Source organism: Ambystoma mexicanum, chromosome 4p (genome assembly GCF_040938575.1).
Source record: "Ambystoma mexicanum isolate Mex_15411 chromosome 4p, UKY_AmexF1_1, whole genome shotgun sequence".
NCBI lineage: Eukaryota > Metazoa > Chordata > Amphibia > Caudata > Ambystomatidae > Ambystoma > Ambystoma mexicanum.
In genome coordinates, this window is record NC_090927.1 from 1,222,096,047 (window position 1) to 1,222,110,704 (window position 14,658).

The 14,658-nt window shown below is 50.8% G+C and overlaps 1 protein-coding gene across 4 annotated transcripts in view; it reads left to right on the forward strand.

Annotated features, from left to right (window-relative positions):
• MAP4K3 (mitogen-activated protein kinase kinase kinase kinase 3) overlaps positions 1-14,658 on the forward strand; it is a 2,398,077-nt gene that overhangs the window by 1,626,883 nt on the left and 756,536 nt on the right. For all 4 annotated transcript variants that reach the window (XM_069606874.1, XM_069606875.1, XM_069606876.1 and 1 more), the window contains one exon: positions 14,571-14,655. In XM_069606874.1, the coding sequence (XP_069462975.1) occupies positions 14,571-14,655 (85 nt within the window). The remainder of the gene's footprint in view (positions 1-14,570; positions 14,656-14,658) is intronic.

Genomic DNA, 14,658 nt, shown 5'->3' on the forward strand with positions numbered 1-14,658 from the left:
ATAAAAAATGTATTTATGCATAATACTCTGATACAGATATATACATTCACCATAGGTTCAAAAACACATCCAATAACTTAGTTAGCAATGCCGTTAAGTAACCATATGTTTTTTATTTTTTTATTTCTGTTTATTGCCATTTAGAACACCACCAGCACCGAATGGCCAACACAAACCAAACCCCACTCTTCCCACCCACCAATACATTACATCACATCGTAGGGTGCGTCCAGGACACCTATGTATGATATTGTGAGTACATTGCATTTTTCAGTGTCTTTTCACTCCTCCCGATATCTGGTCCATATCAGGCCCCTCTGAGTCCTGCTGGGAGTTACCAGCCCTGTGGTTCTTCTTTTCCCACTCATTCTGTCGGCGGGTGGGGTGGGAGATGTTTGAGCTTCATCCTTGTCTTGGGGACACCCAGTCAGATATTGTATATAGGGGTCCCATATCCTCCCTGTGCCCTGCTGGCCGTAGGTTAAGGATCCATATCTCATTTTCATGTTAATACAATATAAAATGTCTTCTTTCCATTGTGCCACCCTGGGGCTTTGCTTCCCTTCCCACATCATTGCAACTCGTCTTTTGGCAAGAATCAGGATAAGTCCCATCAGTTTCTGGGTGCTTCAGGGGACCGTTTTGGTATACACTAGTAACGGCAACAGCGGGCTGGGTTCTACGCTCTTCCCAATTATGCTGCTGATTAGCTCAAATACTTGTTCCCAGAACCTCCACATGGAAAGTGCCGGAAGTCAGCTGAAGTGTTATCACATTTGGCGCAGTTGCCTGTGGTGTCTGGGAAGAAACCCCTGAGTTGTACAGCTGTATGGTAGAACTGGTCCAGGTATTTGAAGTGGATTCGTTTATATCTTGCGTTAATAGCCCCTTTCCTTGTCGCCTCAAAACAATACCTCCACACTTCCTCTGAAATGTCGTGCCCCAAGGTCAGTTACCACCTTCTCCGGGGAGTGGTTTTTGTTTCATTCCTTATATTTAGGCTCAGGGCGTACATCACTGAATTTACTCTATTACTGTGGTCCCTCTGAAGAACTTTATGTAAGATGGTGGCTATTTGTGGTTGCAAGGGGAATGTCGTGAACATTTGTCGCATGGCCACCCTCAGTCTATAATATTGAAACACATCTAACGCTGATGATTCCCCCTCTCCCTTAGTTCTTCCAGTGTCACAAATGACCCATTTGGGAATAGATCATTGTAGCTTGTCACCTTCAGTCGTTTCATTAAAGTAACAAAGCTTGCTTCTTTAGTGATGGGGATCCCCGGTGTGTGTATTATCAGTATTTCGGGAGAACCTGCCCTCTAGACTTGTGCTCCAGGCGGGTCCTTGCCCTACTTGTGACCTCTACCATGTTGCATGCCTGGTGTGTTCTACTGGGTGCTGTGCGGATGATGGACCGTTCACGTGTCTTCTGTATCCCTTCTCCTCAAAACAGTAGATAAGAAACCCTGCCTGCGCCACGTTGTAGTATGTTTCAAATTCCGGTAGTGCGAGGCCGCCTTAGTCTATAGGTGCCATTAGCTTGTCCCAAGAGACTCTAGGTTGTTTGCCCGCGTGTACTACCACTGACTTTAATTCTTGAAAGAATTCCCCTTGCACTGCTATCGGGACGTTGAAAAAAACATATAGAAACCTGGGGAGCAGTCTTATTTAAGCAGTCTTATTTAAGGGGCAGGTGCATTCATCTGTCCATCGTCAATTTGGCCTGTTCCAAAGCCCTCCGATAGTTGCTGCTGTATACAACTGCTGTATCCCTTGCAATATTGATCCCCAGGCAACGGGTCTGTACAATGTGCATTGGAACCCCCATCCGTCTGCATATTGTTCCATGGTGTTGGTTAGTGGGAAATGGACTGTTTTCACGGCATTCACTTTCAATCCTGGGAGAGCGCTGAATCGTTGGCTATTCTGCATTATTGGGTCAAGGTTCTGTCTGGGGTCGCTGATGAACAGCACCAGGTCGTCTGCGTATTGAGATATTACCACTTTGTGGTTATATAGTTCCACACAACGGTACAGGTGACTGTACCATATATGTTCCATTGGCTGCTCAGCAAATGGCAAGGGCGAGAGAGGGCACCCCTGCTGAGTGCCTCTCCCTAGTGCCATTCACCATCACCCTAGCTACTGGCTGTGTATATAGCAGCGACACCATGGCTATAAATAGTTCTCCCAGCCCCATCCGTTGTAGTATGGTAAAGAGAAATGGCCACTCCACTGAGTCAAACGCTTAATGGCGTCTAGCAGGGCCGCCACTATTGGGGTTTCTTGTTGCACCGTCGATATCCAACCAAAACATCCTCCTTAGCCCATTGGAAGTGGTTCGCCCTGGCACGAAACCCAACTGATATGCCTGCACCATTGTTCGCATTAGAGGTACTAGCCGGGAGGACAGTATTTTGGCTAAGATTTTGTTGGCCAAATTGATTAGAGAGATCGGCCGATAGGAGGAGCAATAATTTTTTGGCTTGTCCGGCTTGAGTAGCATCACCACCACTGCTTCTCTCAGGGACTCAGGCAGTTTACCTTCCTGCAGGCTATGTTGGTACATTTTCAACAGATAGGTACCCAACCTACTGGCAAAGTGTTTATAGATATCAGCCGCAAACGATATCAGGTAATAAAATCGCATCAAAAATGTCGGCAGTAAAAAAAATTGCGGCAAAAATACTGTGGCTTGACCCGGTAAAGGTGTACCACATTATACCATTTAAGGGGAGCGGGGGCTGCAGTGGTGTCCCCCGCTCCATTTAAATGGTATAATATGTCCCCCGCATCCTTTACATGATTGTTGAAGCAAAGCCACTGCATTTGTGCCACGATATTTTGTATTCACAGCCATTTTTGCCACGATTTTAAGACATGGAACCCGTAAACACGTCAGGGCCAGTGGCTTTCCCAGATGGGAGGGATTTAATTGCGCTTAGCACCTCCTCCAATGTCAATGGGTAACCAAGTTCCTCCCTCGGCTCATCTGTGCACCAATGTAGAGCCACTAGATCTAGGTAGTTATCCATCTCCTGTTGGGAGGCTAGGATTTGGGATGAATATAACCGACTATAGAACCACAAAATTCTCGGATGATTTCCAGTCCGTGAAGCTATGCAGCCCCGGTTCATTCGCTATCGACAAGACCCAGCCTTTGATGTTATCCAGCCTGGTCGCTCTCGCGACTGTTCTCCTGGGCTTCTGCCTCTCTGCATGCTGCCACACTGCTGTCCTCCCGCATATGAATTTGGCCTTTCTCTGTGCTAATTCGTGTACCTCCTGTAGGTACCTCAGGATCTCTGCCTGCTCCGAATGTGAAGGTGTGGGTGTCGCAGATTGTAGTCCCCATATGCAGTTCTCTTTACTAGCCAATTCCCCCCTGATTTGTCATAATAGCCCAAATACCCTCCATATGCACTCCCCTCTAATCACACATTTAAAGCACTCCCACAGAGTCTCAACCGACATCACCAATCCCACATTGTTGTAAAAAAGAAGTGTCTTTTGTCTCTGCTAGGCCGTCTCAGAACACTGTATCCATGAAGCCTTCGCTTTTGAATTTCCAGGGAGGTCTCTCCTTCTCTAGGCCTGCGAGTTCTATAGTTAAAAGCACCAGGGAATGATCTGATAGTGTGCGGGCGAGGATTATTATTTGCGTGACCCTCTCCAAAAATGTGTGCCAAACCAAGAAGAAATCTAGCCGCAGCGCTGAGTTATGGACTGAGGGGTGGTGCGTGTATTGATATATTCCTGGATTCCTTATTCTCCATGCATACTCAATTTCCCATGTCAGGCACACGCCCTGTTATTTGCCAGGACCCCTAGTCACCGGGCAATGTGTGCTCCCTGTACAATCACAGACTGGATCCATGACTGCATTGAAATTCCCTGGCTCCATATAATCTCTCGAGGCGGGAATACCCCCACTTGAATCTCAATCCAATCTAGTGTTTCTACCTTGTCTTGGTTCAGGCCATAATAGTTAACTAAGGTGTAATGTTTACTTTGTATGATCCCCTGCAGCACAAGGGCTCTCTCCTCCGGGTCCCTAACCACCGAGGTCTTGCAGATCCCAACTGAGCTATGAACAAGCATGCACACCCCCCTAGCATATGAGCAGTGGGTGGAGAAATACCTGTGACATCACCAAGTTTTCCTGAATTTGGACTCTGTCTCCTGTGTTAAATGGGTCTCCTGTAGAAACGCTATTCCCACCCAATGATGCTGCATATACCGCAGGACCCTCCGACACTAAGATGGGCCGTTCAGCCCTCTAACATTCCATGTGATGCAATTGAATGTCACCATCTTTGTTTTCCTGATGACATATTCCTCCTGGTTCTCTGGGACAGTGAATAGTGTACTCTTGTATTTCCGGAGTATTGACCATGTCTGGGTGCCCTGTGATTCAGTTGTACCTTAGTTTACATTTGGCTTTTCCCCCATCCCCTTCCTTTCCCCTCCCCTACCAACAACCCCAAATCATTAGTACTCTGGCCCTTCTCCCCTCCCCCGCTGATCACCCTAACTCCTCAGCAGCATCCCTTCCCCTACCCATGCTCAAAATTTGAGCTTCCAGCCATCCACCACACCGCCACTATCTTAGGGTTGTAACCTGACTGCCCTCTGATCCGTTTCCAATTTGTCTTAAGCATCATGCATTGCTAAAGGATATATGGTATCCAGGCATTGTTTCGAAAACATAGTTTCGAAATTAAAAAAAAAAATTAAATGCACTTCTTCAATGCATTTTGTTTCGAAATGTTTGCATTCGAAACTTTGCCATTCGAAACCATCACTAAGAACTGGCTATGTCTCCAATCATGTTTTCACCCATTGTTCCCTTGTTGTCTATGATTCCTCGGTTGTAGTTCCAGAAAGGCATTGGCTTCTTCCAGGGTGTGGAAAAAAATTGCTCGCTCCTAGTGTTCTATCTGCAGCTTGGCCGGGAACAGCATGGCATAATGGATGCTCCTCTCTCGTAGTTTTCTTGACTTCCTTGTACGGTCTGAAAAGTCTGGAAAAAGTCTGATTGTATCTCCCTTGTAAGTTACCGTTCCTTTTTGTCTGGCTTTGCAGAGTGCAAGGTCTCTGTCCCGCTAGTTTAACATACGGGCTATGATCGGGCGTGATGGGGCCCTGGGAATTGGTTTCTTCCCACTCAGCACTCGGTGCGCCCTTTCCACTATGCATACCGCTGAGAAATCCTCTGGTTCCAGCACCTCCCGTACTATCTCTTCCACTAGGGGCTCCATATTTCTCTGCTTCACCTACTCGGGAACCCCGATTATTCTTGGGTTATTCCTCCTGGACTCCAAGTCGTCCTGTTTGTTGGCAAGCTCCTTCAGCGCCTGTTTCACAAGTGTCATCTCTCTGGCCACGACGTGAATTTGTCCTCCAGACTAGACACACTTCCCCTCAACCTCATCCAGCCTCTCCCCATGTTTGTCAAGACTGACCTGCATGTGGTCAACTTTACAAGGGAGGGTATCCATTTTCCTGTCTAGAGACTGTCTGCTGGTTTGCAGTTGATTGCCCTTTTCTTTGATATCTTAAAACGCTCCAATAGGGTCTTGGGGGGCTACTTGGGATCGTCCTTCCGTGGATCCTTCCTTCGGTCTGTCGTTTTTCGTTTAAGAGGGTGCATCAAAATGCAATTTGGACTGTTTGCCACCTTTACCGACTTGGACATCTCGGCAGCTCCTGAGACCTGTGCTCTATGGGCGCTATATGCTGTATCCAGTGTCTCAACAGGCGGGTATGTCGCAGGGCCACAGCTGCAGACTGCTGTCTGCCACTGTGTGATTCGCCTTATGGTCCACCCTTCTCCCAACACTTGTGATAGCTGCCCACAGATCTCAGTCGTGGGGTACACACCCCTTTGTTTCCATTTAGTTGTTCCTCGGTTTGCCACACCCCAGGCACCTCCCAAATTTGTCTCGGGGTCTGCTGTCCAGGGTACTTATCTGAAAGGAGCAAGGGCATCCTGTGAACAATGGAGTTCCCCAGTAATTGATTGATGCTGTCTTGTTGGCCCCTTGTATCTGGCATCTCGCTCCACCCCAACCTTCTCTTTCCAGCCCAAGCCTTAGAGCAGGATAGGACTGGGGGTATTCCCTTCTACATCTGCTCGTGTCCTCTGCTGTTGGTTGTCGCTTGTCTCAGGGTGGGGAGCCGTGATCTTTGTGTCCGTGAAGGGCCGCTGGGGTATATTCCTCCTCCCCCACCCTCCTGCTTACTTGTTTAGACTCCCTCCGGTGTGTAATGCCGGGTTGGGCTCCACACTAGCAGCATCGCGGATGGTTGCTCCCTCCTTTTTGGGTGTGTGCAGCTCCGACTTTGACAGAGAGTGGAGGTTGCAGCCCCCCTGTGCAGCAGGGCACCGCTGCCCTGCGCGTCAGCTCAGATTCCGTGGGGGGCGCTGCCAGCACCGGCCGCCTGCCCATCAGGTGCTATTGTCCATAGGTCTGCGGGGCTTAGAGCGCACTCCACACTTGAGGATGGGGAACCTCCTTGTCCTCCGGTGCATTGCATGCCGGGCGCCAGGGTCCTCTCATGTCGCACGCCTTGAACGGGGGTCCCGGATGGATTCGCTGGGCGATATATTTAAACTTCCTCCTTCAGCTGAACTGCAGCCGGATTCTCAGCCCACCACAGCAGTGTTCGTTCATTCTGGGCCTGGTGATCCTCAGAGCTACGCGCCCAAGGACAGCCCCTTCTCCTCTGCTTCTGAGCCATTGTGGTGCGGGGCTAAAAACACTTGGTCTATATCTCTGCTCTCCAGGTACCATCAGGCTCCATACTTCGCCCCTGAGATGGTGTGGGTGTTCCGATGCATGGCACCACGTTTGAAGTGTTGGATCAGTCGGGAAACCTCTGAATATTCACTGGATTGCTCGAGGTGTTTAGGCACTCACAGGCTAACGGCCATCTTGGCTGGGCTCGATAGCACCCCCCAAACAGAGTTATGCAACTAGATCAAAAGTTAATAACCTTACTCCTATGTCCCGTCCCCTTTGCTCCTGTCTGGACGTCCCTCGCTCGGGACAGGAACTGAACATTTCACCAGAAAAGGAACACTTTCCCTTTAAATTTAAACTCGCGCTGGGGTCGCGGCGGCATGCCGTCCCCTAACCCTGCCCACCGGGGTCACACCTCAGTCCTCTTGTCTGCGTCGATGGGAGCGGACCACTTTCACCAGTGCTCCTGGGTGAGGCCTCAAGCCTCGTAATTCCATGTGCTTTCCCTAATCTTTTGCATTTCTCTAATTTTCATCAGCTGGATAGCATTAAGGAATACGTCCCCAAGAAGACCTAGAAGGTAAGCGTACTTTTTTCAAAGGCGCTGCGGTGACTCCTTCCCCGGGAAGCCTGCTGACAGGAGGGGTCAGTCGGACCCTCGCACCGGCAGCAAGTACACAGAGGCTGTTGTAGCGATCGGCTTAACGCCCAAAGGTTGTAAGGGGCCTACCGGTTCCGCCGCCGAGGAACCTACTGGCTCTGTTACCTGGTCACATCCCAAAGGGCTCAGCTCTGTTACTGGGTTCACGCCTGAGGGGGCGCCTACACAGAGCGCAAACAGCACTACTGACCCCATAGCCGAGGGCCAACTGTCTACCAGGCCCACGCCGGATGTGCTTGGTGGGGTAGAGCCGATACATTCAGGCATGCATGTCAAGCCCATGCCTGCGCCATCCGCGGTCCCACGTGCGGAAGGCACAGTCAAAATGGTGCCCAGGACAGTGACCCACCAACAGGGCGAACTGCAAAGGTACTAGCCTATGGCCAGGGCAGATTGGGGTCTTATTGCTCCAGTCACGTGGACATCTTTATACCCGACGTTCACAGATCAAGCACGGTACCATGAGGGCATGTATTCGCCAGGTGGGGGAAGACCACAGGCCTTTACTCGATCGCACACAGCCTGCTTGCGAGGATCGTTTTTCGACAGGTTTTGGACTCGCATACGGTCTCCGCAGATGGGGAACATCCTTAAAGGCATAATAGGAGATGCTGCCGCCCACACCGCCACCTCAGCCGGTGCCTGCGCAGCCTGTACCTCCACCACCACCATTGCCCATGCCTTTTGGTAGTTTCGGTTGCAGAGCCTTCAGCGCCTGGGCCAACTCCAGTGGCAGACCTAACGCCTGTGGACCCAGGGGCCCCTTCTAACTCGGATGACGAACAAGACACTGATGAGGAAGAGCAGGATATGCCTTCTTCGGCAAGGGCATTCCATGATAGGATTGCTGGCCTAGTTGAATGCCTGGGCATCCCTCAGCCCCAGAAAGGGTTGCTTGAGGCAGGGGTACTGACGGAAGTACTCGCCATCAAGGCGGAATCCAGATCTGACATCCCGTTGCAGAAGGACATGGAGGCTCTGGCGAATAAGGGTTGGCTCAGGCCCCCACTCTATTCAGCCAACAAATAAAAGGCTGGATGCAAATTTCAGGCAGTTGGAGGGCAACACTCTGCTCTTATCAGTTCACCCCAGCAACTGCCGCCAGTCATTGCGGCAGCGTCTATGAATGCCACACATATTACAGCTGACAAATCAGCCTCTTTCAAAGCAGGACTCGCTGAAGCAAAACTTGTGGCTCAGGACATCATGGAAGCCACAGTGGCGCAAATAGATACCGCTAGCAGTGCAATCTGTGTGGCGACTGACATGCGAAGGACGGCATGGCTCAGGGCGACCAGATTGAACACTGATGTTCCGGGCAGAATCCTCGACCTGCCTTTTGAGGGCGGCGATTTGTTCCAATCCACCACTGACAAAGAACTCAATAAAACAATGCAGCAGCAAGCAGACTGACAAATCCCTGGCCATTCTCACCAAGCAAGCAGCTAAAACCTTCGCACAGTGTCATTCTCGATCAGACTGAGGGCAGTCCTTTGGCAGTTTCCAGGATCGCCAGGTCATGCAACCGGACAGGTCACCCAGCTAACATAGGTGAAAACACCAGATGTCTTCGCACATGGGCTTTTTTCAGTCCCCCTCCCAGTCATCTGCCTCTGACACAAAAAAGCAATGATGGCTCTTTTCAGAATCACAGCACCCCAGTCGTGGGCAGGGTGGCCCTGCAGTCAAGCTTTGTGCTCATGCTTTACGGACTCATCTTCCCCATGATGGCCCTGCTTCACTGCCTTGTAATGCAGACCCGCCTGAATTAACTTGTCACACCTGAAACAGAAATGCAGACCCGCCTGAAAAAACAAAGAAACTCGGCCTCCCTGAAGATTGATGATGTCATGAAAACGTGCGTTAGGAGGAGAAGCTAAAGACTGGTAACAGAGCACCTGTCTTCACATCTTTAAACATTCCTCCAACTGATCAAGAGCAGTGCAGTTTGCATTTGGACGAACAACTCTACCTGCATGTACTACCTCAACAAGCAGGGGAGCACCAGATCCCTGCTCCTATGCAGGCTGGCCCTCAGGATCTGGGAGTGGGCGATTGCGTAGGACATCTGGATCTGAGCAGTGCATCTGCAGGGGGAATCGAACCAGGAGGTGGACAGATTCAGTCAGTTGGGCACCGACGACTCAGAGTGGCAACTGAACAAGAGTCCTTAGACATTTTCAGCAGGTGGGGGGGGGGTGCTACGAAGAGCAACCAGACTTGCAGCAGTTAGCATCCTGGGGGAGGGGGGAGGCACGGCTCCCTCACGACGCACTTAAGATTCACTGGGATGGGATGTGGGCATATGAATTTCCTCCTACCTCGCTCATCCACAAGGTTGTTTGCAAGATCAGGCAGTCCCAGCGGCTGCGTCTCATTCTCATAGAGCCTTAGTGGTCGGCCAGGCCATGGTTCTCAGACCTTCGACAGCTGTCTGTCCAGCCAGAAGTCCCTCTCCCGTTCGGGAAGAGCCCGCTCCTGGCGCAACTGGGGTATGGAGGGGTGGTCCTTTACCCCTGCCCGGAGAGGCTAGCCCTAGCAGCCTGGTACCTGAGCAGGTGACTCTCCATCATCTCAGACTGTCTTGGGACAACCTAGAAATAATACAGGGAGCCAGGAGTCTGGCTACCTGAAAGCAGTACAAAAGCAAATGGACCAGGTTCTGCTTCTGGTCCAAGGAAAAAATGAGTGGTCCCGCTATCTTGAACACTCGACCAGGTGTTGTCTTTCTCAGCTTATTTAGCCAGATCAGTGATCCAGGTTGACACCTGCCGCACATACCTAGCAGCCATTGGTGCATACAGGAACTCGCACAGGTTTACCTTCTCGGCCAATCCAGTAGTCAAGAGACATCTAGCGGGTTTAACCATTCTCCCGTCTGGGCCTACTCATTCTCTCTATTCTCCCGTCTGGGCCTACTCATTCTGCAGGGCACACTCTTGATGCTCTGATCTCTTCTGACCTTCCCCTCTCTGTCCCTCTCTCCACTCCTCTCTCCTGGAGTGATCACTTTCTCCTATCCTCCCACCTCACCCTCCCTACCCCACAGGCAAAGCCACCCTTATCATTGCCACCCACCTTCTCGGTCATCCGACCCATGAAGCGCGTGTCAGTTGCGGCTTTCGCTGCCACCTTCTCGTCCCCCTCCCCCTTCGGCTGACTCCCACCCTGACACAGCCCTCTCCTTGCTCCACTCTGCTATATCTGATACTCTTGATATCCTTGCCCCTGTCATGAAAATCCGCCTGAAGCCCAAAGCCAAATGTAACTCCTGGTATGATTCGGATCTCGTCACCCTAAAACGCAAGTGCAGGCTGACAGAGAGGAAATGGCGTGCTTCATGTTCATCCTCTGACAAACTGGCCTGCCGCCTGCTCCAAAGGCAATACCGTCTCTCTGTTCTCACCAAGAAGAGAGCCCTTATCCAAGCCCGCATCTCTGCGGCATCTAACAACTCGGCTGAACTCTTTGAAATCTGCAAGGAGCTTGCCAACCCTGCTGCAGTCTCTACCTCTCCTGTCCCCTCCCAGGCCCTCTGCACTGCACTGGCCTCCCACTTCATCTCTAAAACTCAGGACATCCTGTCCTCACTCTCCTCCTATCACCTCCCCCCCTCTGTTCCCTGCTCTTCCTCTGGCCCTTCTGCAGCCACCCCTCCTCCCTCCTTCTCTGCCTTTCCCCTTTTTTCTGCTGACGAGGTTTCCAGACAAGTCCGATCTATGAAAGTCTTGTCTAAACAGATTCACCCCTGTTCCTCCAAAACTATCAAGGACCACATTGACTCTCTGGCTCCTGCCCTGGCTGACTTTTGCAACCACTCCTTCGCCTCTGGAGTCTTCCCATCCCCCGTCAAACACTCCCTTGTGCACCCTCTCCTTAAGAAACCCTCTGCCGACCCCTCCTGTCCGGCTAACTATCGCCCAATCTCCATCACTCCCTTCCTCGGCAAGCTCCTGGAGAAACTGGCCATCTCCCAGCTTAACCTCCATGCTGAAGCTGCTGATAGTCTCCATGACCATCAATCTGGCTTCAGAGCGGCCAGAAGCACGGAAACTGCTCTCCTGAACATCCGTGAGGACCTGCTCTTGAACCTCGACTCCAACACTCCGTGGGTTCTCATTCTGCTCGATCTCTCTTCTGCCTTTGACACTGTCAACCATGCCATCCTGCTCAACCGTCTCCGTGATAACCTGGGTATCACTGGTCAGGCTCTGGCGTGGCTGACCTCTTTCCTTTCCAATCGACCCTCCCAGGTCCAACTTGGGTCCTTCCTCTCTGACATCTTTTTCTCCACCTGTGGCGTTCCCCAGGGATCTAATCTCTCTCCCTGGCTGTTCAACCAGTATATGGCACTCCTTGCCCACCGCATCGCCGCCCTCTGCCCCAACTTTCAGTGCTATGTGGACGATACCCAGCTCATTTTCAGGCTACCCTCGGCCTCCTCCTCTCACTCCCTGATCTCTGACTGTCTGTCTGCTATCCAGGAATGGTGTGCTGCCAATGACCTCTGCCTTAATGCTAGTAAGACTGAGATCCTACTCATCGGCACACCCACTCCCTCCTTCCCTGCAGCTCTCTGGCCGGCCTCTCTTGGCCCTCTTCCTGCTCCTACCTGCAAGGCAAAAAACCTTGGGGTCATCTTCGACTCCACACTCTCCTTCTCGCCTCATATATCTGACGTCTCTAAGAAGGCACATTACCAGCTGCACCTCCTCAGAGGTATTCTTCCCTTCCTCTCGTTCCCCAGAAGCTCACTGTCTCCCGAGCCCTGGTTCTCTTGAAGCTGGACTACTGTAACAGCCTCTATCTTAATCTGCCTGCCTCCACTCTCCGCCCTCTGCAACTCATCCAGAACAGAACTGCGAGACTTGTCCTTGGCCTCAAGCCCAGGGACCGTATCTCTCCAGGACTGAAATCTCTACACTGGCTCCCAGTGGCTGCGAGGATTAAGTTCAAAACCCTCTGCATTGTCCACAAGGCCTTCTGGGGCCTGGGGCCTAAATACCTTCAACTCTCTCTTCCTAAATATCTTCCTTCCCGAGCCCTACGCTCATCCGTCTCCAACTCCCTCAGGGTCAGCCGCTTCTCGCAGCAACAAGCTGGGGGTGGATCTCTCTCCGCGGCAGGGGCCTCCCTCTGGAACAGCCTTCCTGCCTCCCTGAAACTTGAGGAGAACCATCTCCGGTTCCGGAAGCACCTCAAAACCTTCCTCTTCACTTCTGCTTTCTCTCTCCCTCTCCCCTGCTAAATTCTTCACCAAAACTGCACTGATTCTGCAACTGGGCCACTCTCACCGACCTCGTTCCTGGGCCCAGTCACTCTTCACTTGCACTGCCTCCCTGGCAACCCCTGCACTACGGGACTGTCTCTGTATCACTACAGCCCCCACCCCCCCCAGCACTTGTCTGCACTTACCTTGCACTTGCCACCAGCTGGCCCTATTTATTTATTATTTTATTTCTATTCTACTTATTTGTACTGCACTCCCCCCTCCCCCTTCCTCTTGCACTTTTTCCCTTCCCCCTACCCCTGCACTTGCGCGTTCTGAATGACACCTGGCCTAGTAGGATCGTTGTCTGTCTTCCCCTTGTTCCCCCCTCCCTGCCTCGTCGCGCCTTGAAACACTTGTGTATAGGCGCGTTACAAATGCCATATCATATATCATATCATAACCAGAGTGTACCCGCTTCTTATATGCCCCCACTCATTCTGGGATCTCAATGTTGTTCGTAGCGCCCTAGCGCACAATCCATTTGAGCCCATGGCCACAGTGGGCATCAAATCGCCATGTTCAAGAGCTTGCTACTAGTGGGGCTTATTTCAGCTCGCTTCTAAGCCCTACACTATGTTTCATCGGGACATGGTTGTGCTCCACACTCACCCCAAGTTCCTACCAAATGTGGTCTCCTCCTTCCACATTAATGCATACATTGTGCTCCCCACTTTCTTTCCAAACCGCAAGGAAGACGCTGAGAAGGCTCTTCATTGTTTGGACACCAGAAGAACACTAAAATTCTATCTTAATAGAACCAAGGACTTCCGCAAGACAGAAGCCTTATTTGTCACATTTAGTGGGTCAAGGCCTGGACAGCAAGCGTACAAAGCTTCAATAGCTAGATGGACAACAGCAGCCATCCAGGAGGCATACAAGGCTCAGCACAAAGAATCACCAAGAGGCATGCATGTTCACGCCATCAGGGCCAAGGCAGCGCCAGTTGCCTTTCAGCATCGCGTACCCTGGCAAGTGATTAGCAGGGCGGTGACATGGGCCACCCCATCAGCCTTCTGCAAGCATTACTGTCTGGATACCCGTGCAAGGGCTAACACAGCATTTGGCCAGGCTGTCCTTTATCCGTTTGCCGAGAGTGCCAAGCTCTCCTCCCCAGGCTGGTTGTGTCAGTTGTAGCTGCCCATACAGGATGGAGGAACGGGGACAGTGTTTCTCACCAGAGTGACTAACATACTCATAGTCCATAGTCCCCTTTCCTCCATACGTCTCACCACCCTTACTTCTATAAAAGAACAGCTAGGTTGAACAGTTCAATACAGCTGATGAATCAAAGGGGACTGAGGTGTGTGCCGGTGGGCGGGGTAAAGGGAGCGCATGCTCCCAGGGCTGCGCCCTCCGCGCCATACACATTTAAAGGGAAACTGTTATTTTTCCGATGAAAAAGGTTCCGTTCCAGTCCCTAGCAAGGGACGCCCATACAGGATGGAGGAAAGGGGACTTTGGTCTATGAGTATGTTAGTCACTCTGGTGAGTAACACTTAATAACTTAAGCAGTTGAAACGCTAAGAAGAATGTTGCCTTGTGCCTAAATGTCACAAGAGCCACAATGTTTCCACCCTGAAGGAAGTCTCTGCAGCTAGGTTGTGATGTACTTGTGTGGTGATAGAATTTTACTAAAGGTAAATAAATGTATTCTTCGGTTTCTGGTTACTCTGCCCAGGTTCGACGGAGAAAAGGTGAGTGGAAAGGGAAAGCAGGAGACAAAGGGACTAATGTTGCAAATCTTAATAAATTTGCTTCTTTAAAAAATGTTTACAAAATTGCCAGACTGCTGCACCATTTCGCTAGCGCAGGATATAAACGTACTTAAAATCACAATTTGTTATTTAAGCGTATCTTTCTTGTTTTAACATTTCTTTTTTTTAACAGATGGGAGCTTGTTTTTCAAAAGTGTTTAATGGATGTCCATTAAAGATTCATTGTGCAACATCCTGGATCAATCCAGACACTAGAGGTA